This window comes from Molothrus ater, chromosome 13, assembly GCF_012460135.2.
Source record: "Molothrus ater isolate BHLD 08-10-18 breed brown headed cowbird chromosome 13, BPBGC_Mater_1.1, whole genome shotgun sequence".
NCBI lineage: Eukaryota > Metazoa > Chordata > Aves > Passeriformes > Icteridae > Molothrus > Molothrus ater.
In genome coordinates, this window is record NC_050490.2 from 14,369,995 (window position 1) to 14,397,768 (window position 27,774).

At 46.0% G+C, this 27,774-nt stretch overlaps 1 protein-coding gene across 2 annotated transcripts in view; it reads left to right on the forward strand.

Annotated features, from left to right (window-relative positions):
* SLCO3A1 (solute carrier organic anion transporter family member 3A1) overlaps positions 1 to 25,648 on the forward strand; it is a 139,672-nt gene extending 114,024 nt beyond the window's left edge. Inside the window, exons 5-11 of one of the 2 annotated variants that reach the window (XR_008508592.1) lie at positions 1,693 to 1,857; positions 3,694 to 3,892; positions 4,768 to 4,906; positions 9,203 to 9,378; positions 12,027 to 12,091; positions 16,477 to 25,070; positions 25,232 to 25,648. Coding sequence is in view for 1 of the 2 variants with exons in the window: in XM_036389463.2 (XP_036245356.1) it covers positions 1,693 to 1,857; positions 3,694 to 3,892; positions 4,768 to 4,906; positions 9,203 to 9,378; positions 12,027 to 12,091; positions 16,477 to 16,856 (1,124 nt within the window). In the remaining variant the exon portion in view is untranslated. Of the gene's footprint in view, positions 1 to 1,692; positions 1,858 to 3,693; positions 3,893 to 4,767; positions 4,907 to 9,202; positions 9,379 to 12,026; positions 12,092 to 16,476 lie in introns of both variants that reach the window. The other variant, XM_036389463.2, reaches the window with a different exon arrangement.
* Positions 25,649 to 27,774: the final 2,126 nt, after the last annotated feature.

Sequence of the window (27,774 nt, forward strand, 5' to 3'; positions counted from 1 at the left end):
ATAACCCTTTTTCCCACTGTCCCCAAGAAAGAGCCAAGGGCACCCAAGCAGAGCCTTGACAAAGAGCTGTGCATTCTCTGCTGAGGCCAGTGCAAAAAAATCCCTGAGGGAAAACATAACCCAGCACCAGAGAAACATCATCTGCCAGCCCCTGGTACACCACAGGGGATCTGGGGGATGGATTTTCAAAATGCAAATAGGGGTCCATTGAGGCTTCACTACACTACTTCAAGGTAATTTTCAAACTTAATGATTTTCACATTTAATTCAGGGAGAAATTAGTCATCAGGTATGGAGACAAAGCAAGGCTCTCTTTTGTACTGGGATGCTCTCCTCTTCAAGCTGTGTTATCTCTACAATAATTAAAATGCTCGCTGGAGTAGAAAACGTGCAATCTGATTCATTAGACAGATTTCCCTTTGTAGGGTTACTCTTGTTTGCCTATGGGAAATTGAGATGGGCTTGAAGTAGAGGGGACTCTAGACAATGATGATTTGGAAGGGGAGAGCCAAGGGATCATGAAATCAGAGCCACATGTGTGTGTCCTACACAGTGAACAGCTCAGCACGTCCCCTTCCACCCTCTTAAGGATGGCAGGGTCTGCATGGAAGGCTGGAGAAGCTTTAGGTTGTGGGAACACACAGACTGACAAGCCTGTCCCATGGCACAAGGCAGGAGGACCCTTGTGCCATGGGGTATCCATGGGCCAGGCTAAGCCTGAGAGTTTCAGCTTGCTGAAAACACCCCCATGTGCTGCAAGAAGGTGGCCATCAGTGAGTGAGCCAGTTTGGAACAGGAAAATAAATCAAATCTGGATGGCAGGAGAAGGAGAGTCCGGATGTGAGCTGGGTTAGTTTGTGTCTTAAAGCTTGCAAGGATTTATGCTGAATACAGCACTCATGGCACCTGTCAGCTGGCTCAGCTTTGTTCATGGGGAGCAGGTACAGAAAGGAGAAGGGGAAGAAAGAGCACACCAGGTTTTGATTGACTTCCCTATGGGGAAAACAAAAAGGAATGTTGGAAATTTTTCTCATTCTTCCAGTTTTCTATAAGAGTAAATAATCACTGATTATTTCTTTTTGCACCTCTTGGTTCTTGAATCTTTAAGTGGCACTGTTCGGGTGTTTCACTTTGTTCTGGTGTTCCCACATTTCAAGCAGTTTGTCTGTGCAGAATAGGAAATTACTCTTGCTGTGAAATGAGTGTACCCCACAGAGGAGGAGAGAGGCACCTCCAGCACCTCAAGTCTACACAAAAACACCTCTGTCACAGACATATTTTATGAAAAATCCTTTTGCTAGGATTTTTTCTCCTGAGAAGCTGAGAAGCCTCAGAGGAAAAGAAAAACAATAATTATCTGCTGCTGTGGAATGCAACAGGTGCATCTTTGATTGGTCCACGTTGGTTGTTTCTAATTAATGGCCAATCACAGTCAGTGACTCTCTGAGAGTCACGAGCTTTTGCTATCATTCCATTTTCCTTTCTATTCCTTGCTAGCCTTCTGATGAAATCCTTTCTTCCATTCTTTAGTATAGTTTTAATATATCATAAAATAATAAATCAGCCTTCTGAAACATGGAAGTCAAGATTCTCATCTCTTTCCCCGTCCTGAGACCCCTGTGAACACCACCACAATTGGTGACCCCGAGTGCCCAAAATTCCACACACCTCTCCCTTTTTCCTCCCTTGTAGTGATCCCCAAAGTGACCAAGCACCTGCTGTCCAACCCCGTGTTCACCTGCATCATCCTGGCAGCCTGCATGGAGATCGCCGTGGTGGCCGGCTTCGCCGCCTTCCTGGGCAAGTACCTGGAGCAGCAGTTCAACCTCACCACCTCCTCTGCCAACCAGCTCCTGGGTGAGTAACCAAGGGCACACCAAACCTCCAAAGGGATTTAGAAGTGTTCAGCGTGGCTGGTAACTGCTGCTGGTTGGGCTGCCCCAAAAGTGACTTGTTTGAGATGTGTCTGTGAGTGGGAGGGTTGGCCTTCAGCTGTGCCATGGCTGCAGGGCCCAGACCAGACCTCCAGCATCCTTTCTCCACTGCATCCTGCTGCCATCACTTCCCCTGTGGCCCAGCCTGTTGAGTGGGAAGCAGTATGGGACACCCAGGATGGGAGAGTCTGTGAGAGCCTTGGAATCAGCAGAAATGGGCTGTCTGGTTGCCCAGGACTGCAGTGATAGTGTGGCCATTGAACTGCTTGTCTCATGGTTCTGGTGCCCCACAGTTCTGCAGCCCATCTCAGTCTGGGTTAGGAAGCCCAGTGTCTCCTGTTAATCACTACAACTTTCCCCCTTGGCCTGGAAATGACAAGATTGCAATGAGCACTTCAAGTACTACCTGAGTTAGTTCAGCTTGGTTGTCTTTCAAATGTCCCTTCTCTCTGACCATTCCATGCTGCTGTGATTTCACGTTCTACATTTCTCAGCGTTCATTTGTTCCCTGTCAGGACACTGATGGCAGAATATTCATTTATTTGCTGCTGCTGCTCATCCCAGGCAGGCCCAGCCATTTGTTTATGACAGCCCTCCTCTCAGCAGCACCCAATTAAGATATCTGCAAGTTGATCTTGGATGATCTGCGGCCACAGCTTGCCAGACGGGCAGCTGGCAGTGATCTGTCAAAAACTGGGACATCAGGAAATGGGTGGATCTTCATCTCATAACAAGGAGTTTGCAAGCTGCTCTCCTGACAGTTGTTTATTTCCCTATTAAAGTCATTGATATATCTTCTGGTTTTGGCTTGGTTTTTCAAAAGAAACAATCCCCTGCAGTCAGCCTTGCCTCCCCCTGCAACCCAGGAATTTGCTAGTGAATTTTAATATGATTTGACAGAAGGCCAGAGGTCTCAAAGTTGTTAGGCAATTCCATCTTTCCTGAAAATTAAAGGCTTGGCAAAGGGAAGTAACTTCACTCTTGACCCAGTGGGAGAAGGGAAAAAGCTGTTTGGTGGGAGCTGGCTGGGCAGTCAGCATGGGAGTGCAGCTGGGTGGCCAGCAAAGAGGGGATCACCCATGAGCCAGAGCACATCCTGCTTCTGACCTGACAGAAAGGAGACTTGGATACCTCTGTGTTTCTCACAGCAACTTGTTTAAACAAAGTTGTCATCAGGGAGTCTGGGAATGCCAGGACTGGGATTCTCTCCTAAGCACAGTTCAGGCAGTGAGATCTGGAGTGTAACTGGCAGCAAAGGGATAAAAGCAATCCCAAACAAGCATAGTGTGGTGATTTCTGTCTGTGCTGGAAAGGGAGTCACTTCTGGCAGTGATTTTGCATTTCACAGTTAAAGAAAATCATTTTAGGGAGATTTCATATTTTCAAATGCTGCTCCTGCCTAGTCTCTGGAGATCAGACTCCTGTGAGTCGCACCAGCAGGGCTCATCCAAAGCCTCCAGACACCTCAGAAAATTCTTGACTTTATTTGCTGCTGCTCAGGTCAGGCTGGGCCAAGCTCAGCAAGCCTGGCATTCCCTCCAGCCTGGATGAGAACTGGCAGAAGATCCTGGTTCCTCCATGCAAGGCAGCATGCCTGTTTGCATCTGTTCCTTTTTCTGGGCAGCCCCAGCTTGGTGCCACTCCAGCAGTTGGGCATTGCAAAGTTTCCTGGTGCCAGTGCACAGCTCTGGCTGCTGGAGAGCTCAGCCTGTCCCAGTGCAGCTCACTGGGCCTTGCTAACTGCTTTTTCCTCTTGCAGGGATGACAGCAATCCCATGTGCATGTCTGGGCATATTCCTGGGTGGCCTCCTGGTGAAGAAGCTCAGCCTGTCTGCTCTGGGAGCCATCAGGATGGCCATGCTGGTGAACCTGGTGTCCACAGCTTGCTACGTGTCCTTCCTGTTCCTGGGCTGTGACACAGGACCTGTGGCAGGGGTTACTGTTCCCTATGGAAACAAGTGAGTCCACTGAGAGTTTCAGGGAGCTCTGCCAGCATAAATCCATGTTAGTGTCCTTGAAAAGCAGTGCTGGCCTTCAGACAGCCACAGAGCAAGCACAGAGAAGGCAGTGTGGTGTGGGCTCTTAGTCTGGCATGTTTCCATGCCACTCACCACTGAGAGACCTGAGCACCTGCAGATGACAGCAGAGCTTCACTAAAGTCTGAAATTCAGTCAAACTGAATCAAAAGGTGCCAGACCTGAGTCTGTACCCACAGGCACCTCTGGAGCATTGGGTCTGGTTTGTCCTGGCAGTAAGGGACATGCACTGCTCTGTACATTGATTTCAGTGCCTGAGGGGAGGCTGTAGAACCAGGTTTTAGATGCCTAGAAATACAGATATGGTGAAGAGAGAGTGTTTTTGGCTGCAGGCTCATTTTAATGTGAGAAGTGAGGCTCACATAACCCTGTTTTGTCCTGCACTCACAGGACTTGGAGAGAGTCATTTGGTGTTTTCTTCCTGAGTGCTGCTGTATGCAGTGGCAACTCTTTCGATGACAACATCAGCCTGTCAGCTCCTTACAGAAAAACACAGAGCTGTCTCCACAGCATCTCTTTGTGTTTCCTTGAGGGAGGCTCCTTGTTGAGGTAACAGGGCAGCCCAAGGCTTGCATTAGATTCTCTCTTGCAGGGAGATAGTGGCCGTGGCATTTCAGTCTCCAAGAAGAGGCTGTAGCCTGGATTTCTTAGAGCTGGAACCCAGCTAGCCTGCCCACTGCTTTTTTTAGTGTGTTTGCCTTAACTCTCCCCCTCAAAGGCATCTTTGTGAGGCAACAGTTGGGAGAGCTGGCTGATACCACACTGTCCATTAATTTCTTTCTCTCTTTGTCTTACAGCTCAACTCCAACCTCATCTCTGGACCCATATTCCCCGTGCAATAACAACTGTGAATGCCAAACTGATTCCTTCACTCCAGTGTGTGGGGCAGACGGGGTCACATACTTATCTGCCTGCTTTGCTGGCTGCAGCAGCACGGTGAGTGGCCTTCCCTGGGGACCTCTCACCTGTAGGAGCAGTTCTGGGAGCTCAAGTGAGTGAGGTTCCTGTGTGTCTGGGGGGGCAGCTCACCCACAGCCAGTGAGCTCACAGCTCTGGTGGGCCTGAGCCCCTGTTGTTTTTTCACTCTGTTCCATAAATGCCCACTCTGTGCAGGGAGCAGGATGGGATCTCACAGCCTCCTGCCCTGGTTTTCCTCCTCAGCAGGGAAGCAAGGAACGTGATGGGAGATCTGCACAGGTGTCCAGTGGTAGAACACATCCTCTGCAAGAGATCCCTAGGCCAGAAGGGAGAGCTGGGGAACCTGCTCCTCTTTTATCCTGTTGTTGTTCCTTGTTGTTCCTCATCTCCCCTCTTCTCCACCTGCCCATGTTTGTCCTGCCCAACCCTTTCAGTCTTTTTCCTCTTGCTCTTTCCCTGAATCTGGTTCCTAGACAGTTGTGAGCAGTTGCTGGTTTTATTCACCCTTGTTTAAGCTTTCCTTTAACTCTACTTGCTTATTTCTCTTTCCTTGCTTTGCTCTGAGGCAGCAGCAAGAGCAGTTGTCAGGGGAGCAGAGTTTCCATCCAAAGACATTCTGCATTTTTCAGTTCTCTCTAAGAGCTTTTTCCCTCAGAAAACTCATAAAGACCAAACTATCCCTGTATAAAGAAGATGTGGGGAATTTTTAACAATATCTTAAAAGCCAGCTTTTTCATTTTTTGCTGCTGAAATGTTAATGTCTTCTGGGTTAGACTGAAAATGAGTGCTCCTGTGGGTGGGGACTGGTGGGATTCCTGCATCCTTGCTCACTGCCTGGGGCTGTGCCAGGCTGTGTGGAGTCTGTGGGAGGTCAGCCTGGTCACAGGCACTGTTTGTGCCTACACATCAGTGCTCAGCACATGCAGTTATCCCTCCATGGCTGCATCCTTCCTCGCTGAGGAGATACCAAACCTCCCCTCCTGCCCCAGAGACAAGGCACAGGTGAGTGCTGACACTTGGAGCTGGCAGTGCTGCCTCCCCACCCTCATCACCTGTGAGCTCATCCTGCTTAAACATCTTGTCTCCTCCATTCCCCCCCCAGCCTCAGAGATGCTGGCATCCATTTGAAACACCACAGTTTGAGTTTTCAGCAGCCCTGCAAGGATCCACATCAACGTGTCACACACGAAGGTGTCTCCTCCCTGCCTTCTTCCTCCTCCTCCTCCCAATAAGCCAACACCTGAGATGGCAGCAGGATGATTTTAAGAGGAAACCAGCTTGTTTCAGGCACACAGAATTGTGTCTCACCAGCTCACCAAGCCTTCAGCAGGTGTTCAGCTGGTGTGTGGCTGGAGCATGGCAGAAATCTGTGCAGTGCAGGGCAAAGCTCTGACTCCTCTGGAAGGAGCATGGTAATGAAAATTCAGCTCTGCCCCTTCAGCCTGCAGCTGCCTGACCTTGTGCTCTGCAAGAGCAAGCCTCTCAGCAAAAAACTCACTCTGCCTCATGCTCTCTCTTACTCCTTCTCATTTTGCCTTCTTGTTGTCATCCTTGGGGTTCTTCTCATCTCTTTGTTTTGTGGGGGTTTTTTGCAGTAACATTTTGAACACAAATTGGTGAAGCAATAGCATCTGCTGGAAAGGGCATTATCAAGAATTATGGACCAGTTTGGCCATGCAATGGCCTTGAGGCAAAGCCAAATTGCCAAACCAAGTTTTAAACCCATAATCCAGGTAATGACCTGTCTGGAGGGTCTTGTGAATGTTATGTGCTTGTGATGAGGCAAGGGTTGCTTTTTACTGGGACATAAAATTCTCTGAATGCTTTATTTAACTTTACTACATTTTACGTTTCTGACTGCTTCTCTTCACTTTTCCTCTGTGAACAATTTCTAAAAGCAGTGTGTAGCTCAGATATTTCTTTCTTTTTCATTCCTTCTCTTCTTACTGAGCTGATTCCAGAGGTGCACTTGTCCAAAAAGCCATAGGAATATCAGTGCTGGTAGGCAGAGCTCTGGCACCCCCAAGGACTTTTCTTTCCAGCCATTCCTAGGAGTGACCCTTGCATACCACATGTTGGGCTGTGCATCTTGTTTGTTTGATGCCACTGACTCTCTAAGCATTTTGGCTGGAGACACATGAATTCCAGCCTGGAGTTACTGTGCTGGCACCTCACAGCTTTGCATTGAAATACCAGCCTGTCCCTTCCCTGTCAGAGCCAGAGCTTAAAAAATGAGTAATTAAAAACGTGGGTAAAATAATTTGCGTGGATAATCACAGCAAAGTCAGGATGCTGTTAAAGGTGTAAACTCTGCATCTGTGTAGCTTCACAGGCACACATAAATCTGGGTATGCAGGTTGCTGGGCAGCAGAAGGTTCTGATAACAAGTGGTTGGATGCAGTGGGGTTGTAGACAAGGAGATCTACAGAAGTTTGGCACAGTTAGCAAAAAATTTCCTCTCCACAGGACAAAGTTATAACTCCATCTTTGATGTTTCCTTGTTTGATGTCTGTGAGTTGCATACTGTGTCAGTAATAAAAGATCAAAGATCTGCCAGGTAAGGATGAGGTGCAGTGCTAAGCAAGCTGAGGTGGTTGGTACAAACCACTCACAGTGCTTGGGGCCAGCACCTTGAAGCAAAGTGGTAAAAAAAGCAGATTGAGGGACAAATTTTCAGGCAGTGAAGGTAGAACCTGCCTTGTGCTTTGTAAAAAAATCCCCAGTGGCTGGACAGTCTGCCCCACCACTGCCCAAAACAGGTACTTTCTGTCCCTTGATGAGAGCCCATGGGAAATAAACACCCCATTCTGCACGTTTGCTGTGATGAGAATTTTGTCCAAGGGTTGTTCAGTGCAGCTGTATATTTTTCCAGACTTACATGGGTTTCGATCCACAGGGCCTTGTCCAGGCTAGTGGCTAGCAGCGCACTGCAGTAAGAGCCAGGAGCTACAAATTCCTGTTGTCTGTGCAAACCACCTCGGTGGTGCTAATTGTCACCATTCTGGAGCCTTCAGGTGTCAGCTTCTAACTCACAGCACAGGAATTTGTTATTTTAATTACTGCTTGCCAGCAGAAAGGCACCTGCATGTCTGCTCCAGCTCTCCTAGAGTTCTGCACCACAGTCTCTCTTGTCCTCTGTGCACTTAATTGGAAAAAAATGATTTGACTCCTGTGCAGAAGAAAGAGATTGGTGTCAGAAAGGTTGGAGTAGTATCCCTGCTGATCCTTATCTTTGGAGGCAGTGAACCAGAAAGTGTGCTTTTGTATGGTCCTAAGGGGACCCCTTTGGCAGAAAAGCAAAGGAATTTCTGCTTGCACGTGGTATGGGAGAAGGGGAGGAGATTGAGCTGCTTTTCAATATGTTATATTTTATGACGTTGCTCTCATCCAAACATGTGACCTGCAAACCCAGCGGCTTGTGAAGACAAGCCATGAATCATTAATGACTGTTTCTTTCTGTATTCGTTAAGGGATTTCTTGGTAGTATTGTGTGCCTTAATTGCACTGACATCCCCCACTCAGAAATTCAGGAGGGCGAGTTGGAAAATAAGGAAAAGAAAAAAATCCTTAAATCTGTGGCTGGCAAACAAAGCTTCTTTTCACATCCTGCACTTGCTGGCGAGATCAAAGCAAAATGCAGTCATTCCACCCTCCTTCTGATCACATATTGATAAAGTTTATCTTGCTTGACTTGAGCTTTTAGCTCAACACAAATCCCTCTGAATCAGATGTCATTTATTAGCCCTGGAGTGCACTGAGGTCCAGCAGCATCCCTGCTGCCAGGCTGTGGTGGTTCAGCTCTGGGTGAGCTGCAGCACCCATCGTGGGTGGCTCCTGCCCAGGATTTGAGGTGCTGGAAGCAGTCCCCAACCTGCAGCCAAGAGCAGGGCTGCAGATTTACCTGTATTCAATGTACTTCAGTTTAATTGCAACAGCCAAGAGGACAGAGGTAAATAAGAAAGTAATTAGAACCATGATGGGGGGAATCTTCCTTGTCACAGAGACACAGATTGTTTCTTTATTCTCCTCCAAAGAGGTAGAACTCGGTAATAATTCTGTCACCGTGACATTTATGGGAGAGACTTGAAAGGAGCAGAAGAAAAGAAACAAGGCAAGGGACAGCTTTCCCTTGCTGGCAGCATGCGTCAGCTCTGACGCTCCTGAAACTCTCTCCGAACCCCCCTCCAACAAGCACTTAGGAGTTATTTAATTGACCATCAGAGGATTAGGAATTGCTGCTGACAAGCCCTGTTACAGAGGGCAGCGGTGGGATCAGAGCTCTCCCTTCTCCTGACTCCTTGTGCTCCTCTGCAGAACCTCAGTGGCTGCTCGTGCCTCACCTCGGTCCCTCCTGAAAACGCCACCGTGGTTCCTGGCAAGTGCCCCAGCCCTGGGTGTGAAGAGGCCTTCCTGACATTCCTGTGTGTGATGTGTGTCTGCAGCATGATCGGGGCCATGGCGCAGACACCGTCCGTCATCATCCTCATCAGGTGGGGCTTTGGTCATCATCCTCATCAGGTGGGGCTTTGGTCATCATCCTCATCAGGTGGGGCTTTGGTCACCATCCTCATCAGGTGGGGCTTTGGTCATCATTCTCACCAAGTAGGACCGTCAGTCACCGTCCTCATCAGGTGGTGGGATCTTGTCATGGGATGAGGGCTGGAGGAACTCTAAGGCACAGGGGGGAGATGAGGGTCCCACACAGCTCCTGGCCTCTGCCTTTTATACCAGGCTCACTGTCTCCAGACCCATGACTTTGAACTGAACCTTCATTCAAGCTGTTTTCTCCCTAAGCTACTCTTTTTCACTTGTTAGTGTCTGGTTTAGGCAGGCATGGCCCCAGTTCAGGGCCTGCAGTATGGAACTGCTGGAGAGAAAACAGGAACTGTTTAAGCCCGTCTTTGGTAAAGTGAGGGAGTGAGGTGGAACTGGGCTCCCAAACAGACAAGGTTCCTGCAGGGATCTTTCAGAGAATGGTGGCAGGGGCTGTTCTTCTGGGATTAACATGGAAATACAGATGTGCAGTTTCCAATCCAGCTAGTAGGGAGGTTACAGCTGCATCAGGAGAGGGGCAGAATTGCCATCCCGTGTTCTCAGCATGTAATGGCTTAGAGAGAGGCTTAGGCTCACCTTTTGAGATCATCTGGAGACCACAGAAACCACGGAAAAATTTAAAGCTAGCTTTGGTGAGTACCTCCCTGACTGGAGTTTAACTTCTCTCACCCTGGAGCAAGTCCAAGAACATAAGGAGCTTGGAAGTCTGAAGGACATGTCTGAGTTAAACCAATGTGAATAGGTGGGCAAAAGTAGCTTATTCAAATAACTGACCTTGTGTTATTTCCAGACATATGGAACACTTCACCTTATGATATACATATATATCTAAGCCCACATTTATCCAAAATTACTTAGCTGTCCAAGCTGTCACTTACTGAGACTAATAACCAGAGGCATAAATAGCAGATCCATTCTGCTGCCTGGAAAATTCCAATAAAATTCAATCAATAAGGTCTGTATTAGAAACACACTCTTGAGTGGATTTTGGACAGAACAGCTCTGTGAGGGCATGTCTCCCTGCAGGATACAAAATGAGATATTCCACCTACTAGTTCATTTCTCTCTTTGCATCTCCAGTAGCTAAAGGGAAATCAAATTTCCTCATGATAAATATTGTGACAAAAGCAATTTGGAGTTTGAAGAGTTCTTGTTCAAGGAAGCTGCCAGCACCTTTAGGATACAACATGGAGACATCTTAGTGTTGCCTTCAAATGAGATAAGCCAGGAAGAAGAATACCAGGGAATAAGAAAAGCAAAGGGAAGATGAAACATACTCAGTTCAGAGCTGTAGGAAATAAACAGTTCACACATCCAGATTTGTAACTTCACTCAGAATCACTGATTGCTGACAAAATGTACCAAATGTACAGCAGAGAGCTCTGAGCCAGATAAGCACCTTGTGCTCTCTTGCAGCTGCCATTTTCCATTGCTTAAAGAAAGTTGTGGCATGTGAATGTGTCCTTGGTGTCCAGAGCAGTGACAAGTGACACTGGCAGCTCCCATGGTTATTTAAAAATGGACTCAGTGTCTACAAATTAAATGTAGACTTGTCTTAGCAAGTCATTTGGTCACTGCTGTAGTCAGTGAGAAAAGGAGATGTCTCCAAGTGACAATTTTTACTCCAGCCTAAGGTATGGGGATTGACTTTGGTCTTAAATATAGAAAAGTGGATGGAAAGACACCACCACCAGTTAAAAGTCCACTGTGAATATTCCATGTGATAATCTCTTTTTTCATTAAAATAAACTTTTAATGCTCTGTTTCCCTCATTTCTCACCCAACTGTAGAATCCTATTTGAGCCAACCCATTAACCATTGGAACATTTGTCCAAGGTCATATAATTCCCAGCATAAAAGCTTTAGATATTTAGTGTGGGGGTCTGCCTGGAAACTGCTGAAATTCATCCCGAGGTCACAGCTTCACACAGAAGTCATGGTGTGGTATTACATGGCCCATGAATGTCTGAGAGGAGGACAGGTGATCAGAAGGATCTTCTCCTACCTTAAAAGCCCTCACTGATTCTGTTTTATCAGTTTTGGCTGATGCCCCTTCCATGTATTTATACTGAGAACCACCCCTGCCATGAGTGTTTTTTTAAAGCACCTTTGAAGGATAACTCTTAATGCAATAGTGGTTGTGTTCATAGCACAAGACACTGCAAACTGCATGAAAACCAGTGTTGAGCACTTCCTCACTGAATCACCAGGCTGACTGAACCTTTTGGTCCACCATTCTCCCTCCCTCTCTTGTTCCCAGTAGTCTGGGGAGTTTCAGAACCAAAAGTTTTCTCTCCCTCCAGTTCTCAACATCTGGAGCCTTGAAAACTTGATGGGGAGCTTATAAACATCCATTGTCAACATTAGCTGTTGTTATTAATGACTTGGCTAATTCCTGAACCTGTCACCAATGCAATTACTTTTGGGGCTGTAGGCAGTTCAGGAGAAGGCAGAAGAAAAGCCCCATTAATGACTTTTTGAAGAGGTGCTGGTGGCATCCTGGCTGACAGCACAGCATGGCCACGGGGTGTGTTAATCAAAGCAGAACAACAGGAATTGATTTCTCTCTCCCTCCTCCCTGCAGGACTGTGAGCCCTGAACTCAAGTCTTACGCTCTGGGGGTGCTTTTCCTGCTGCTGCGGTTGCTAGGTAGGTACAAAAGTTGTGTGTGCTTCTCTCCCACCCTTTGCTCCCTCTTTTTAACCTGCAGAAGTTGATTTCTGCTCCTTGCAGTGCTGTCCTTGTCGTGAGAGGGGTCTGGCACACTGGGCTCCAAGCCCTCTCCATGAGGGATGTCACATCAAGGCTCCTGAAGCACTTTTCCTGCCATTTGTGTTGTGCTAATGGAAGAAAATGCAGTGTTGCATGAGCAATGGCTGTTTCTCCCATGGTCCCACACAACCAGTTTCTCTTCTGTAGCTGTTAATAACGTGTCAGCAGCTTGCAGAATTACTGCTGCACTGCATAGGGCTGAAGTAGAGGGATATGGATTTTCACCCTCCTTTGAGGGACAGGACCTGTGTTACATGGTGAGTTTGCCCTTTCCTTTGGGTGTCTCAGAAATGAAACCAGGAAAATGAGACAAGCTGAGTCCTTGTTTCCTCCTGTGGGTTAATATCCCATTAAAATGCTTATGGCTCCTCCTCTGCACCAGTATGTTCTCCTCATGTATGAATTAAAGGGAACATACCAGGCTGCTGCTTGTTTCTGGCTGGTTTTTTTCCCTTCTGGAAGAGGTGGCTCCTATTTTAAAGCTCTTCTATTTCAGCTCATTAGTCTCAGTGGTTCAGGGCAAAATCCTCTGATCCATCATTGTGTGGGACCATCTCATGCCCAGGGTTTCTGCATGTTGTGGGAGGGGAACTTACTTTTTTTTAGCAGGGCACAGAGAGCACCTTCCCTGCATGGCTCCCTTGGTCCCAAAGGAATGAGCTGGAGACTAAAGTGCCATTTCTTAGGCTGTAACAAGGCACTGGGAAGTACAGGACTGAAAATCCAGCAGTATCAGACATCGCTTTGAATAAGTGACTTCATTTTTTACTTATTAACACCTTAATCCCCATAAGCTGAACAGGAAATTGTGCTCCCAGACCAGTTTACAGTAAAGCCAATTAGATGTCCATTGGTTTTGGTGAAGTAACTGCAGCCATACAAAAAGCTCCCTCAGGTTAAGTTACCCAGGGCTCAGATAACTAAAAGGGAAGTTTCAGGTCAGCTCTGGTTCAAGCCTTGCAAACACAGCATTTTCTTTAGCTGCTGGTGCTGCTGGTGGGTTTTGGCCTGACTTCAGCTGTGACTGGCTGAATATGGAGTCTCAGCAGACAAGTGTGCAAGGAGGATGGCTGTGGGCTGTTGTTTCCAAAAGAAAAATACTTAAGGGGAGGGATTTTTATCTTTTCTTTTTTCCATTCAAAAGAGAGAAGCCTCCTGAGATAGCAGCATCCTGAATTCCTCTAAAACCAGGCTCAGACATGTATGCTTAAGTTGAACAGATTTCTTTTTTTTCACTTCAGTAAAGAAGCCATAGTGAGAATTTAAATTCAAATCTTTATATGTTGCTCTGTCACTAAGGGATTCCCATGAAATAAGACAATACATCCTGAATCATATCAGCAATGTAGCTGGAACGCACAGAAAATGAAGAGAAAGATACTTTTCTGTATGAGCAAGGGTATCCAAATTGTGCCTCTATCACCTGAGGTTTGAGAATAGCTTTACTGATTTATTTTAAAAGCTTTTCAGTTCACCTTTAAGCTTTGACTTAAGAAGACAGCGATAATAGCTGCTTCTTACACCAAAGGAGAGAATTAAATGCAAGAGGTATGAGACCCGAAGGTGCAATCCTAGCTAATAGATTTCAGTAAGACAGAAGCACCTTTTTTTATGCAGCCCTACAGTTTCTGCTATGAAATATATATAAATATATAGAGAGAGCAGAAATTTTTGCAACATTTTGCAGTAAGAGGTAGAACATGATTGACTCTCTTTAATATTCACTGTAATAACATGAAGCATGACTGAATTCTCCCGGTATCCTCCTGCATATATTGTCTCATTTCATAGGAATTCTGCTGTGAGAGGGCAGCCTAACAGTGTCTTCATTTAAAAAGCATTACTGCAGTTTCCCAGAGAAGAGAGTAAAGCAGTGCCATTGGAGCCAAAGGTTTGGAATGGATTTGTCTGGAGTGGCAAAAAATTTCAGACCTTTAAGATCCTGGATGCATTTTTTCTGGGTGGTGTTCACCATGTATCCTGGAAGAGCCTCTGCTTACCAGGGCACTTCCTTAGATTTTTCTCCTCCAAGCTCATGTTGTTTGCCTCTTATTCTAACATGACAAAACCCCACAGTGTTTCACTCTCAGGAGGAGTTTCTGATGTGCAGTGCAACTGCTCAGCTCCCTTGTCTCAGGGGTTCTGAGCACCAACTTGCTCCTGTGAGTCTCTCATCCTCTCCTCTGCTAAAAACAGCCTGAAATACTCACTGGTTGCTAAAGGGTTTTCCACGTGCCTGCATTCACATGGGAGTAGCTTTGGAGTTCAAGGGAAACAGGTCCTACCTCAAGTCTTATGAGGAGCACTTTCCAGGCCAGATTGTGGTGGACTCCAGGCTGGAGCCAGCAGGTGGGGATGGCAGCTCTCCCTGAAGTTCAGCCTGCACATCTCCAAAGCTTTGTGTCAGCATCTCTCAGCATGTTAACAAGCGGGGACTCACACCTCAAAATTATGATCCAAATGTGGTTGTCTGTTAAAACAGGAAGAATGTGGCTCCTCAGTCACTGCCAGATCTGGATATTACCCCTGAGGTGCCATCCAGCAGCACTGGGCACACAAACTGTAGTCAGCAGCACAGCCTCTTGCTTCTTTGTGGCAGGAGTCCAACTGAATTTTTAAAATCCAGGTTGAGTGTGTGGTTGTTCACAGGTTTCAGCTAAAAAAGTGTCTTTGAACTTAGAAACAGAACCAGCCCAGCCTGGATTTTCCAGTCATTGAAATGATGAACACAGAGCTGGTGCTGATATTTTTTTCCAGAACATAGATAGGTTTTTAGATATGATGACTGGAACGAGTATTTCTAACAAACAGATTGTCTTGCTTTTTTATCATCTGGTTTTACTTACTACATTTGTGCTATTAATGACTGGTTCAAATGAGAACCAAAAGCCCATATAACCTCTCTTAATTCCTGCATTTACCAACATAGAAGGAAGATCAAACAAAATCTGCAGAGCTCCAGTCATCAAGAAAATAAAATAAAGAGATCTCAGTTACCACAGAGAACAGTGAAGACAACCAATTTATTTGTAGTCTTAGGATACATGTCATGAATGTCACTACTTTGCTCGTGACAAGCTGAAGGAAGGTATCTTTTTTAAGCCTGGAAATCCAGGTTAATGATGAAACTGGATCCAAGATTAAACACTTTCCTGTCTAAAAACTGCACTCCTTGTGTCTGCTGTCACAGGTATTTATAGAGTCTCAGGCATCAGAGCACCTACGGATGCATTGATACTGTCAGGGGGGTGTTGTGCCTGCCTGCTGTTGATTTCGGTAGATGCAATGCTCTCCTTTGCTCACTGTCTTAGCCCACAGCAGTGACTTTATCCATCAGGGCTTTTTTCAGGGTTTATCTGCTTCTAGCCTCTGCCCATAAATACAGCAGAAGGTAGAGAAATGGTTACATTATGTAGAATGTTCACATTTTCTTCCCAGTGCTGCGCAGGCTGGCTGGGGAGCGCAGAGCTGGAGTGTGGATGTCCTAATCACCATCAGGCTAATGGGAAATGGGGGGTTGCTGCAGTGTCCCTGCAGGATGAGGGAAAGTAGACAAGAAAAACATTTCTTTTATTAGTTAAATGAGATTGGAGTGATTACTTTGCTTGAAGATTGCAGCTCTTCTGCAAACTATGATTGAGAAACACTCATCAGTAGTTAGCTGCAGTGGCTGTGGGAGAATCCTGCTGTGATATTTCATTTAATGGCACTCTAAAATTTTCCCTTCTTTTCTGATGGCATCTTTGACATCTATTAGGGGCTATTGTTTCTTTTCCTTAGATGCAGAGAAAACCTTTTGCTATGTTTTGATATCAGAGTACAGTCCAAAACTGGATCTCAGTGTCGAGGCTGATTTTAGGTGCTGAACTGGAATGCTATGAGATCCTTCAGGGCAACACTCTAAAGTGCAGAATTGCCAGTTTCTAGAGGGTGAGCTGCAAGGCTGTCCTCCTCTTTCATTTATCCCTCCACTTAGTCTCATTAGGCAAACAAGAAGCTTAATAAAAGCCACTCAGACTTGAATAAGATTCTTGCTGCATGTTGATATCAGCAGGTATCTCTTCCACAGACGTTAAGTCCAAGCTAAAAGCTCATCCACAAACTTCATTCAGGTTGATTTAGAACTTCAAAAATGAAAATCACAGGCTGCAGCTGGGACTATTAGCCTTGATAAAGCACCCTCTTTCCACTCACTGCAGTCACGTCCTCTCTCTTTATCACAGGGATCATAGAAGCATGATTTGTCTCTCTTATTTTGGCAGGTTTTATCCCACCTCCGCTGATCTTCGGGGCTGGGATTGACTCCACGTGTCTGTTCTGGAGCACGTTCTGTGGGGAGCAAGGAGCCTGTGCACTGTATGACAACGTGGTCTACAGATACCTGTATGTCAGCATTGCCATCGCCCTCAAGTCCTTTGCATTCATCCTGTACACAACCACCTGGCAGTGCTTGAGGAAAAACTATAAAAGATACATCAAGAACCACGAAGGTGGTCTCAGCACTAGTGAGTTTTTTGCCTCTACTCTCACCCTAGACAATCTGGGGCGGGACTCGGTGCCCCAAAATCAACCACATAGGACAAAATTTATCTATAACCTTGAAGATCATGAGTGGTGTGAAAATATGGAGTCTGTTTTATAGTGACTGTGGAGGAGTGAACTATATTAATAATACAAGGGTCCTTTTTAATAAAAACAAGGAGAGAGCACGAATGGAAGAAGAAACAACTGCAAAACAGCAACGGCAACACAGGAAACTTTTGTCTTTTTCTCAAAGTCACACCCAGCCAGGATTCTTGGGAACAGAGTCTTTTGATGGGATCACTTGTGACATCCTGCAGGGTGATGGAGAAAGCAGGGAGCCCTTGTGGCTGGGCACCAGCCCCTTTGGTGACAGCACGAGCTTCCAAGGAGGGCACCTGCAGAGGTTCAGCGGAGAGTTTGGCACGAGGTGTAGAGAAGCAAGGTGATGACAGCAAGCTGATAACAGCAGGGTGATAACAGCAAGGTGATAACAGCAATAGGTTCTTTCCCAGTTGAGATGGGGTGTGCAGAGCCCTGCAGGGCTGGCCAGGCTGGGTGCTGCTCCACCCTGCTGCGTCCACGATGGCAAAGAGGGAGCGGTGCTGGAGCCCTTCCACCAGTCACACTCTGTCACCAGCCACGAGCCCAGGATGAATTCCTTGAAAGCTGCTGGAAACCTTCCCAGTGGCCAGCGATGCTGTCAGGGGTATCCAAGTCCTTCCAGGCCTGGCTTATTCACAGATTGCAGCTCCTGTGGCTGTCTGTGAATAACCAGGCTCAGATCTCAAACCCAGTAGAGTTCAAGGCGTTTGCTCACACTTGCCAAACGTGCTGTCATTTTTAAAGGGGGATGAGTTCCAAATACTTATCTGTGTAGTCCTTTAATAAGATGGTTTTTTTGGAATTATTTTCGAGTATGTGTTAACCCTTAAATCGCTGACACTTTTCCATGAGGAGGATTTATTTATGCTAGTTTGGGGAAGGATCCTGTTTAATTCACCCAAATGTAATGTGACTCAAGGGGTTTGTTTAATCCTCTGCATTTTTTATCCATACGCCTTCATTCTAATATGCTACCAAGCCAATGAAGACACATAATATGTTTTTAAAGAAGAGAATGAATGCACTGTGTCTCTATAAAAACAATTGTCTGTTGGAGAATTATAGATAATATGATGATTTACATAATATAGTTTTTTCATATTCTATGTGACTCAGTGAATACATATATATGTGGAGAGGCTGTTGATGTTCTCTCCAGTTTTTAAAGATATATATATATATAATTTGCAATCTAGAAATTGTGTGGTGGATGTTTTCTTTAAAGTGTGTGTGTGTGTGCGTGTGCGTGTGTGTGTGTGTGTGTACAAGATGAGAGGAATACTGACCTTAATCCTTCAGCCCTCACAACTGGTGTTTTATTTTTCACCTGAGAAATTCCACTGACTTTCAGTGGGAGCCATGTGAGGAGGATGGAATAATCTCTCCTGTATGCCACATTTTGTTTGTACATGTGGGAATAGTGTCCCTCTGGAAGGCTGGGTTATGGGAGCAGAGGTTGGCCAACATTGAGCAGCTCAAACTTCCATTCAGCTCCACACAAAGCATCCATGCAGGAGCAGATTTGGCTTGGCTCCCGCAGTGCAGTCTTACCTAAACCTGCAAAAACCATGGGGAAATTTTCGTCTGATTACAAGAAACGTGGGGGTCAGGCTTATTTTGTATGCACACTTTTGTTTTCCAAAACATTCCTGCTGGGAAGCAATGCAAATTGGTGGCATTTGATGAGTTCTTTTCCCAGGAAGCAGACTTGTTTCCGATGGACTAAATGTCAGAAGGGCTTTAAGGGTTAGCACCATAATTAAGAGTTCCTTTTTTGTGTGTGAATTTCGAAGCTGTTGTGAACTTGAGGATGTTTAGAGGAGTAACCTGGCATGTTGAGTCAAATGCTGGATGTCACTTCCATGCAGGTAGCAGAGGGGCTGATCTTCCCCAAGTCCTTGTCCATTGCTGCAGTGGACACCCCAGAGCTGGCACAATTACACAGGGTGGATAACTTGTCACTCATGTTCAGCACATTTTTAGCACACTTTTCTCTTATCCAGCTTTGCAACATGGGTGTGGAGTATCAAACTGCTTCCACTTGATTGAATTTATATGTGTGCTTGCAGCTTATGCACAGAATTACATGTTCAGCAACAATAAGGGCAGGAAAAAAGGGTGTATCAAATAAACTCCATTGTGCCAAATACTCAACAAATATTGTAATTGCAGATATTTAATTCTTGGGTTTCAGCCATGTTAAGGATCACTCAATTGATGAAGGAATTTAAGAAAAAAAAATTAAGCTATGCAGTGCCATTGTTATGTTGGGTGGTAAATGATGCTTTTTAGACCATTATGTTGGTTTAGTATATCCTACCTGCTAAAATAGAGAAACTGCATCCATAAAACAATGAATTCAGAAAAGGCACAGGGTGCATAACTGTCTCATAAAATATATATAATTGTCAAGAATAAGCCTTTGAAATCATTCTGTACAGTTCTCTTCATTCTGCAGATTTATTACTTAGACTGCTGTCTTTCCAAATGTTAGCTCATAATTTTATACTATACACACACTTTCAGACTCCAACACAAATGTCACACAATAGAACCTTTCTAAAAGCCTGCTTGCTTGAAATTTCATAACCCCTTTCACAATTTCATGATTTTCCCCTCTGAAATTCCAAGGTGAAGGAGAATAGCATGCTGATTGATATGATGTAAAACAAACTCCCAGTGTTCATGAGCTGTGGTTTGTTGCTGCAGTCAAAAGTCTCCCTTGACCGGAGTTATAGAAACAGGATTCCAGGGCACATAACATTTTCATTTTTGTTTTTCTTTACTTTTTTCATTTGATCTCTTCTTGTATTATGTGTGGGAGATGCAGTTGAATGGGGTTACTTATGTTATTTTTAAGCTGTAACTTGAAATTCCTGCATGATTGTTTTTTATTTCTTTTGATAATGGAACTCTTGAAAATCTCTTCCCCCATCCCACTCTTTTCTTTTTTTTTTTTCCCCTAGGGTTAGGTCTGATGCCTGCATCGTGAAGGGCTTTGCTGTCAGTGCTTTGGTACAGATTTAAGAACAGATCCTTAGTTGAAAGAAAATACACAGACCAAACCCTTCATCCACACCAGCAGGCATTTGGGGGTTTTTTTCTGATTTCAGAACCACAAGCCATTTTTGCCTGCAACCCAATTTTTGTTACAGAATAACAAAAGAAGAGTGTCAGACATCCTCCTTCTTCCCAAACTGTGTTATGGGCCTTGACCTGTCAGCACTTCACCTCCATCCTGCAACTGCCTTAACCATGCAGGAAACTCAAAAAAACGAGGATGGAGTTAGAAAAACACCCATTAACAGGAACAGGGGCATGCTCTGAGCCATGTGGTCCAGATCCAGTGGTGGAAATTGTTTCTTCATATTCAAGGGCATTGAAATTGAGGGGTTTGTTGAGGTCTCAGTCTCAGCAGAAATGTTCTTTTGGCGTTTCAAAGCACTGTGTTCACCATGTGGCTGTCTGCTAAGGAATGGGATGTTTGGAAAAACAAACTACTTGAGATTCTCTGGGATTGACCAGTTGCCTTGCATGACTTCAGGCTGGGGTTTCCTTTCCCTTGCTCAGATCCCACCTTGGAATAGCCCCAGTGGGATCAAAAGGGGACCCCAATTGGTGCAGATGACACTGGAATTGTTTTCTTTGCACCCTTGTTAACAAGGTGATGCATTTCCAGAACATTCTTTTAATGCCTATAGAAATCATCCATTTTTCTGACTTCACCCAGCACATCTTGGATGTAGAGTGGGATTGAAAAGTCCATCACTTGAATCAGCACTTGAATATCACAAACCTTCTATTCTTGGCAGGTCAGCTCAATAACAGGGACCTCCCTCTGCCATTTCCCTCTGAGATGCACTGAACTCCTTGGTGCTGCTGCTCTTCATCGTGGTTGGGTCTCACCTTACTCAGAAGGTGAGAAGGGAAAGATGCAGAGAGGAATTAGCTTCCATTATCTGACTTAGCTACACTTCAAAGTGCTTCCAAATTGAACTGATGGTCTGCAGACATTTGGAAAGTGATTGGAGTATTTCCAAATGGCTGAGATGCATTTACTTCTTTTGCCTTGCAAAAAAAAAAAAAATTAAAAATTAAGGGAATGAATGTGATTTGAACCCCCTCCTATCCCCATCAGAGTTTTATGTTCATCACATGCAGTGGAGGCAATGTGCTTAAGGTTCACCTTTGTGTCTCAGACAGACTGACATTTTTCCTCAGTAAATGAGGTTTTGGGACACAGAAAGGCAACTCCAAGCAGCAGTTTCACTCCACAGCCAACCCACAACAACCTGAAGCCTACCAGCACTGTGAAGCTTTAGCCCCCAGGCCAGCCACAGCTGTTGCTGCCATATGAGAGTTTGTCACAGCTGGGTGTGCTTGGCTTGGTATTTTCTTCAGGCTGTGGCATTCTTGGTGTGATGTTTGCTTTATTCTTGGCAGGTGATGTGGGGAATTGTCAGTATAAAAGGCACATGCAAATGCTTCACTGGACTGATGTGATAACAGCTTTGTTTCTTTATTCACAAGAGTTTCCAGACTTACTCCTGCTCTGCCTTTAAATGCAGCTGTGCTCATCTATCCCCCTAATTCCATGTGAACTGTGTTTGCAGACAGCAGCAGGTTTGTTGTTGTTCTCTCTCTAGATGTGATTAATATGTGCAGAGCTCACAAGCCTCCTGTGCTTAGGGCAGAGCACCCCTGATTACAAGCAATAATACTGACCTGCTCTGGTTTGCAATAGGGCTTCTGGCTTTTCCTACTCAGTCTGGGTTCACCTCTCCAAGCATCCACACTGCTGCTGTGCCTCACCTGTTTTGTTGGCAGCCAATTTAGAATTGGTGGAATATAGGCAGCAGTTTTAAGATAAGAACCTTTGGTGTGATCCAGGTTCAGCCATGCTTATCTGATGGTTGAGACTCATCCAAGGAGGAAAGGAGGAAAGTAACTGAGCCACTCAGTGTCTCTGTAAGGATTATCCACCCTTCCCTGCTCCTGGACAGCCCTACCTCCACCACACCCATGGTTTGTGGGTGTTTTCTTCCAAACTGAACATCAGCTTCCTTTCTCTAGCCACAGTTCCTCCTTCCCCCAGTGGCAAAGCACAAGCTTGGCTCTACCAAGGTATCCAGAGGCATTTAAATTTGCCTGGCATGCCAGCAGGTCTCACTTAGTTTTACATATGTTCAAAATGTTGTAGTTTCGTTCTGCTTATATCCCCTAAATCTATAACCTCTAGGCTGCAAATGATGTTCTCTATCATTCCATTGACATTTCTAGCCAATCTGAGTCTTAATACAATTGCTTTGCTGAAAAATGGCCTTTCAGCAGTTCTTAGACATGAGGTACTTCTTTATTAACTAGTGATGCCAAGTAAAATCTTTGGCCATTGTCTGTTCCCTGAATTCAGGGGAGCAGAAGGAGGCTGTGCCTGCCCAGCAGCAATACTGCTGTTTCCTGGGGCAGAGTGTGAACATGGACTGCTTGTCCTTCAGCTTCAGGCTTGCCTTGGCTGCTTGGCTCTAAGCATCTCTTGGTCCCAAAAGGACACAGGGAATTCAGGAGAAGCTGTGTGGACAGAGCAATCAGTTTAGGTGGCTGCCAGAGTAGGACTTGAGGCTGTTTGTAGTGTTTATGTTGTTTTGTTTGTCAAAGCTTTGCTTCAATCTGTCTTTGTTTGATGAATGGAGTGACTCCAGGGAGGGGGTCTGTGGGATGGGATGAGTTTGTGATGTTTCCCCCATTTATTCAGATTAAGTGTGGCAGAGCAGGGTGTCCAACCCTAAGAGGAAAGGCTTTGTCATACCCTGAGCAGTTTGTAGTGCTGGATTTGTTCTGCACAAAGTTGGTATCTGCATATGGCAAGAAGCAATAAGAAACTTGTCAGCTGCAACTTGGCAAATAATTTATAGCAACTTCATACAGTAATTTTCTCTTTTATTTCGTCCTTGCAAATTGCTGAGAAAACCAAGAAAATACCTCCAGTGTATTTGGAAGGTTATTTCTGCATATCATCTGTGGTCTGGAGAAGCTGGAAAAGCTTTCTTGTAATTCATACACAGGGATTTGTTCTGGATGGACATAAAACTCACAGGGGATATTTCTGCTCCCTGAGTTCCCTAAGCTGGAATTTTCTCATCAGTAAAAATATTTAGTTCAGAAGTTTGTGGTTAGGAATTGAGTAAGAGGATCCTTGCTCAGTGTCAGCAGGCTGAGCGCCGCTGGACGCGCCGCGCTCCAGGACAGCCCAAGTGCTGGCTTCCCACTCACAGTCCTCTTCCCAGGAATATTCTCTCAGAGATGCTTGAAATTCTCAGCCTCTCCCAGTATTCCTACTGGTTAAAGCACTCATTTCAGTAATTGCTGAGAGCAAACACCAGAAGGGTATGAACCCAGACAACAGCGAATTGGTATTGAGGTGAAGCAGGTGGTGTAAATTTTATTTGCAATGTTTGCACAGCTCCTGGATCAGAAGCAGAATCCTCTGGGGCATCAAGAGAGTTGCATATAGCCTAACATATCTTAGTTCTTCCCAAGTGAATTGCCTGTGGGTGGGACAGCAAAAGGCATCTTTCTCTGCCACGGATACCTGAGCCCCCCAAACCCGTTTTCTCTTGCAGTAGGGCATCGCACAAACAGCAGTGCATTTACCCCTCAGTGCAAACAGTGCTGTGCTTTTGGTGCCTCACAACTCTAACTGTGAACTTGAAAGGAAGAAACGACCCCTGCTCTTCACCCGTGACCCTTCCTGCCTGACCAGAGGAGGAGGAGGATGATTCCTTGTGGAGACTCACAACCGTTTTCCCAAAGTCTTACTGCAGCAGGACCAAATGGTGCTCTGTGATCACCATGGGTGGCCTATTCCCTGTGCTAGGGGTCTGTAGCTCAGCTGCAGCCCCACGTTGCCTTCACGGTGTTCTGGTGCAAAGCATGGTGAGGAGGCTGCACATGGACTGCCCCTGACAAGTGCTGAGGTCTGCCAGTGGTCTGTGACCACCAAAGTTTTGGAGTCTCCACGTTAGCCCGTGAGAGCAGCTTCCCTCCCCTGGTTTTGGGGAAGAGCCATCCCAGAGCAGGTTCAGGGGGAAACTGGAGCAGCGCTGGGACCGCACAACAGGGAGCTCACATCCATAGGGAGGAGGGGGTGGGATGGAGCAGAGGAAGAGCTGTGACATTTTAAAACCCATAGTGCCTACCACTGCAAATGGAACGCTGTATTGTATTATATTACACGTGACTACCATGTAAATAAAGTACAATAAATGTGGTGTTCGTTAGGATTTTGATACAAGTCAAATGCAGTCTGCAGAAATGGTTTTTTTCCCTGCTGTATGTACTTATATCACATTCCAGGCACGGGGACATTTGGAGTCGTGGGAGCTGACAATGCATAAATGGCATTAGATGGGGCACGGTTGCAGTAGGGCTGTTCTGAAATTCCTTTTGCCTCGTGCAGGTGAGACACGAGCACCATCTGAAATCAGTTTACACAGGCAGGAGGAGAGCAGCTCTGGATGTGGTTCATGGGCAGAAGAGACTGCCCAGCCTGTCCTTGGCCATGCCTCATTCATGGTGGAGAAACAGCCAGGTTTCAGTGGCTGATCTCTCTTTCCTTGTTTTCCTGCTGCAGAGGTTGACCAGCAGCCCATGCCCTGCCTGTGTAACCTGGTTATTCCCCACCCCTGACAACCCTCAGTGGCAGCTACACATGAGCAACCTCAAGAGCTTAAAATTCAAAGCATATTGAGAAAGCTTGACCAGCTGGTTCCTCTGTGTCTCTGACAGAGATTGAGGGGCTTGGGGTTTTGGCTAGCAAGACTATTAGGAACCTACTTTGTTCCTTAACTCACTCCCTTATCCGTCATTCTCTTTCTCCATAGTGTAAATAAAGAAAAAAAATACATTTTCACGAGGCAGGCCTGCCATGTGCCCTCCAAATCCTGATGCATCTCTTGACTGGGTTGTTGGTGGGAGTTCCTCTGGGCTTCAGAAGCTCAGGACTTCTCTGACAGGTGTTTGCAGCTGGTGTGTGGGTGCAATCTCCCCTCAGTGCATGGAGGGGGCTTCCACACTGATTGTCTTGCTGGAGACAACACCACCCCATGCACTTTGTCACACCTGTGCTTGAAACCCAGCTGCAGAGCTCTGTGCAGGGTGCACAGCCCTGGAGGAGTGTTTACCTGCCTCTGTACCAGACCAGTCCGTGGTGTTTGTCCCTCAAGCCATTGCTGTCCTCCACAGTCACCTGGGCAGAGCAGCATTTGTGGGTTCTGGAGAAGAGGAGGTCTGTCCTTCCTGCACAGAACATCCCCACAAATGGCCTGTAGTACTGTGGCACCTGGATGAGCCCACGTGCCACTGCCAGAGCAGCATTTGTGGGTGCTGGAGAAGGTCCTTCCTGCACAGAACATCCCCACAAATGGTCTGTAGCACCTGGATGAACCCATGTGCCACTGCCCCTTCTTGTGCTGGGGGTTTCTGTTTCCCTTCCTGTTTTCCTTTCCTGCCCAAGGGAAAGTGGTCCTCAGAAAGGTCTTTGAACTGTGCTGGTAATTTGACTGCTGGTAATTTTTCAGATGTTTAGCAGCACTTCCAAAATAAACCAAAACCTGGTTTGGAAAAGGAAATGTTTCACTGTACAATTGACTTTAAAAAAAAAAGAGAAGCCACATGCTCGATATATTTTGAGTACTGTGTTCTGTATTTTTGCAGCTTATATTTTCCAGATGAGCAGTTTAGAAATATGTGATGTGAAATACATACTGTAAGTTTGCTGTAAATGATATTAAAAACACTATTTTCATTCTTGTCCTGTCTCACTGGATGATCTCTTTGGTTCTCCCAGGTTGGCTGGCTGGGCTCTGGCTGTTCCAGAAGGTTCTCAGCCTCAGTAAAAGCAGGGTTGAGAGTGCAGGTTGGAGGTTTGCTAGAAATAACAGTGGGGGTGAATGTGTTCTGTGGATCTGCAGTGCCTTCAGGGGGAAGTCCAGTGAAGCAGTGGTTGTGGCAGAGAAGGTAGGGAAGGTTTTGGGGAAGGGCAAAATGAAGTTTAATGGATGGAGAAAGGAAAGAGAGAACAAGGGCATCCTAAATTACTGCATAACTGAAGAACTTGAACACCTGGAAGACACTAAAACGAGGAGGAGCTCAGAGGAAACGTGATTTGAGCAGGAAAATGCTGGATGTGTCGGTGGTGATGAATATGTCTCACACTCTTTGTGTCAGTTCAGCTGTAGAGGGGGGGAAAAAAGAGCTTTTAGCTGAAATAGCAACAGCTGAGTGAAGTGGCTGAGCCCTGCCATGCACTCTGAGCCCCTGCAGCTGCAGAAGCTTCTCCATCTCCATCAGTGGGAGCAGGCCCAGAGGGTGACACATTCCTGAGGATTCAGTGACACACACTTCCTCCTGTTCCAGCTGCTGTACTGGTCAGAATAAAAGCAATTACTTCTTTGACCCTTTATTTTCAAATGCTTCAAATCTGGTGTATCAAAGTTTTCTCCTGAAGCTTCGACAAAATTATGCTAAATGAGGCAATTGCATTCCAACTGAGTTGAATATTCACTTATTTCTTGTTTGTTCCATTTTTTATCTTCCCCTGTTCCAGTTCCCTCTTCTGAAAGGCAGTGAGCAAAACAAAGATTATAAGTCAGAAAACAAACAAACAAAAAAAAAACCCAACCAATTTTGTTGCACAGGAGTTGAATCCAACCACAGTTGCTTTGAATTCACTTTCCAACAACAGGGGCTTTGGAGAATAGTTCAGGAGGAACGAAGGAGAAAGCCTGGGAAAAAAATGTTTTGTTAAACGTTGACAGCAAAGAATCTTTTTATTTATTTCACTTCATTGCTTTTCCTCAGCCCAGCCCCTGGTAGTGTGGAGGTTTGTGCAAGCTCCCTCTGAAGGCAGCGTTCCTGCTTGATCCTCTGGCCATGCCTGGCAGGTCCCCTTGTCCCCCACACTGGGTGAACTCACCAGCACACATCACACCCAGCATTTCAGAGCCTCCTTTAGCCAGCCTAGACCTTTCCTTTTTGCTGCTACCTCTAACAGAATCTGGTTAATTGGGTATTTACCGAGCTGTATTCTGTTGTGGGTGCAGACTATTAACCTTTATGTCACCTAGAAGAGATTACACCTGGTAAAGTTAATGTTTTGAGACTGGGAGGTTAATGTGTCACTTAGTGCTCAGCCCTCCCTCAATTAGCAGCAGGGCCCATGTGTGGCTGTGGCTGTGCTTTAATTAGAAAGGACTCACAGTTGGGTCACATCAACAGCATCAGTTTGCTGCCCCTTTCAGCCTTCTCTGATCCTTCTCCTCCTTGGGTAAGTTTTGATGTTGTGGTGCCCAGCCCAGGGATGCTGGAACCTCTCCTAAGGCACCCTGAGCTGGGTCTAAGGTGGTGCCTATTGCTGGCTGGGGGCTGTGCACAAATCACAAACGGGACGGGGCTGCTGTGGAACGTGCCTGGAGCTGTTTGATTTTCCAGCATCAGTCTCATTACATGGTTATGACAATGGAAGATGCCACCAGCTCACATCCCAGGCAGCAGACTGAAGCTGTGGCTGTTTTTAAGGGGGGCCCGGCTGAAGGGATTTAGGGAGACCAGCCACCTTCAGTTACACCGGCACTCCCCTGGCACGAAGCCAGAGGCATGTGCCGACCGTGGGTGGGGCGAGAGGAAACAGTCACCGATATTGAAGCAACCACGCCGCAGGAGTGAAGAAAAGAGACGGCCCTCCTCTGCTGGGTGAATTAACTTGGTTTAATCCAGGGTAGGGGAAGTGCAGGGTGGCCACCCAAAGTGGCGAGCGGAGGAGGAGCCCCGAGCCCCTCCGGGGACCGGGTTTTAAAGGGAAGGGGTGGGTACACAAGAAACCAATCACAGAACGAAAATTTGGCATACATTGAAGACTGATGGGTGGTGTGGATCAA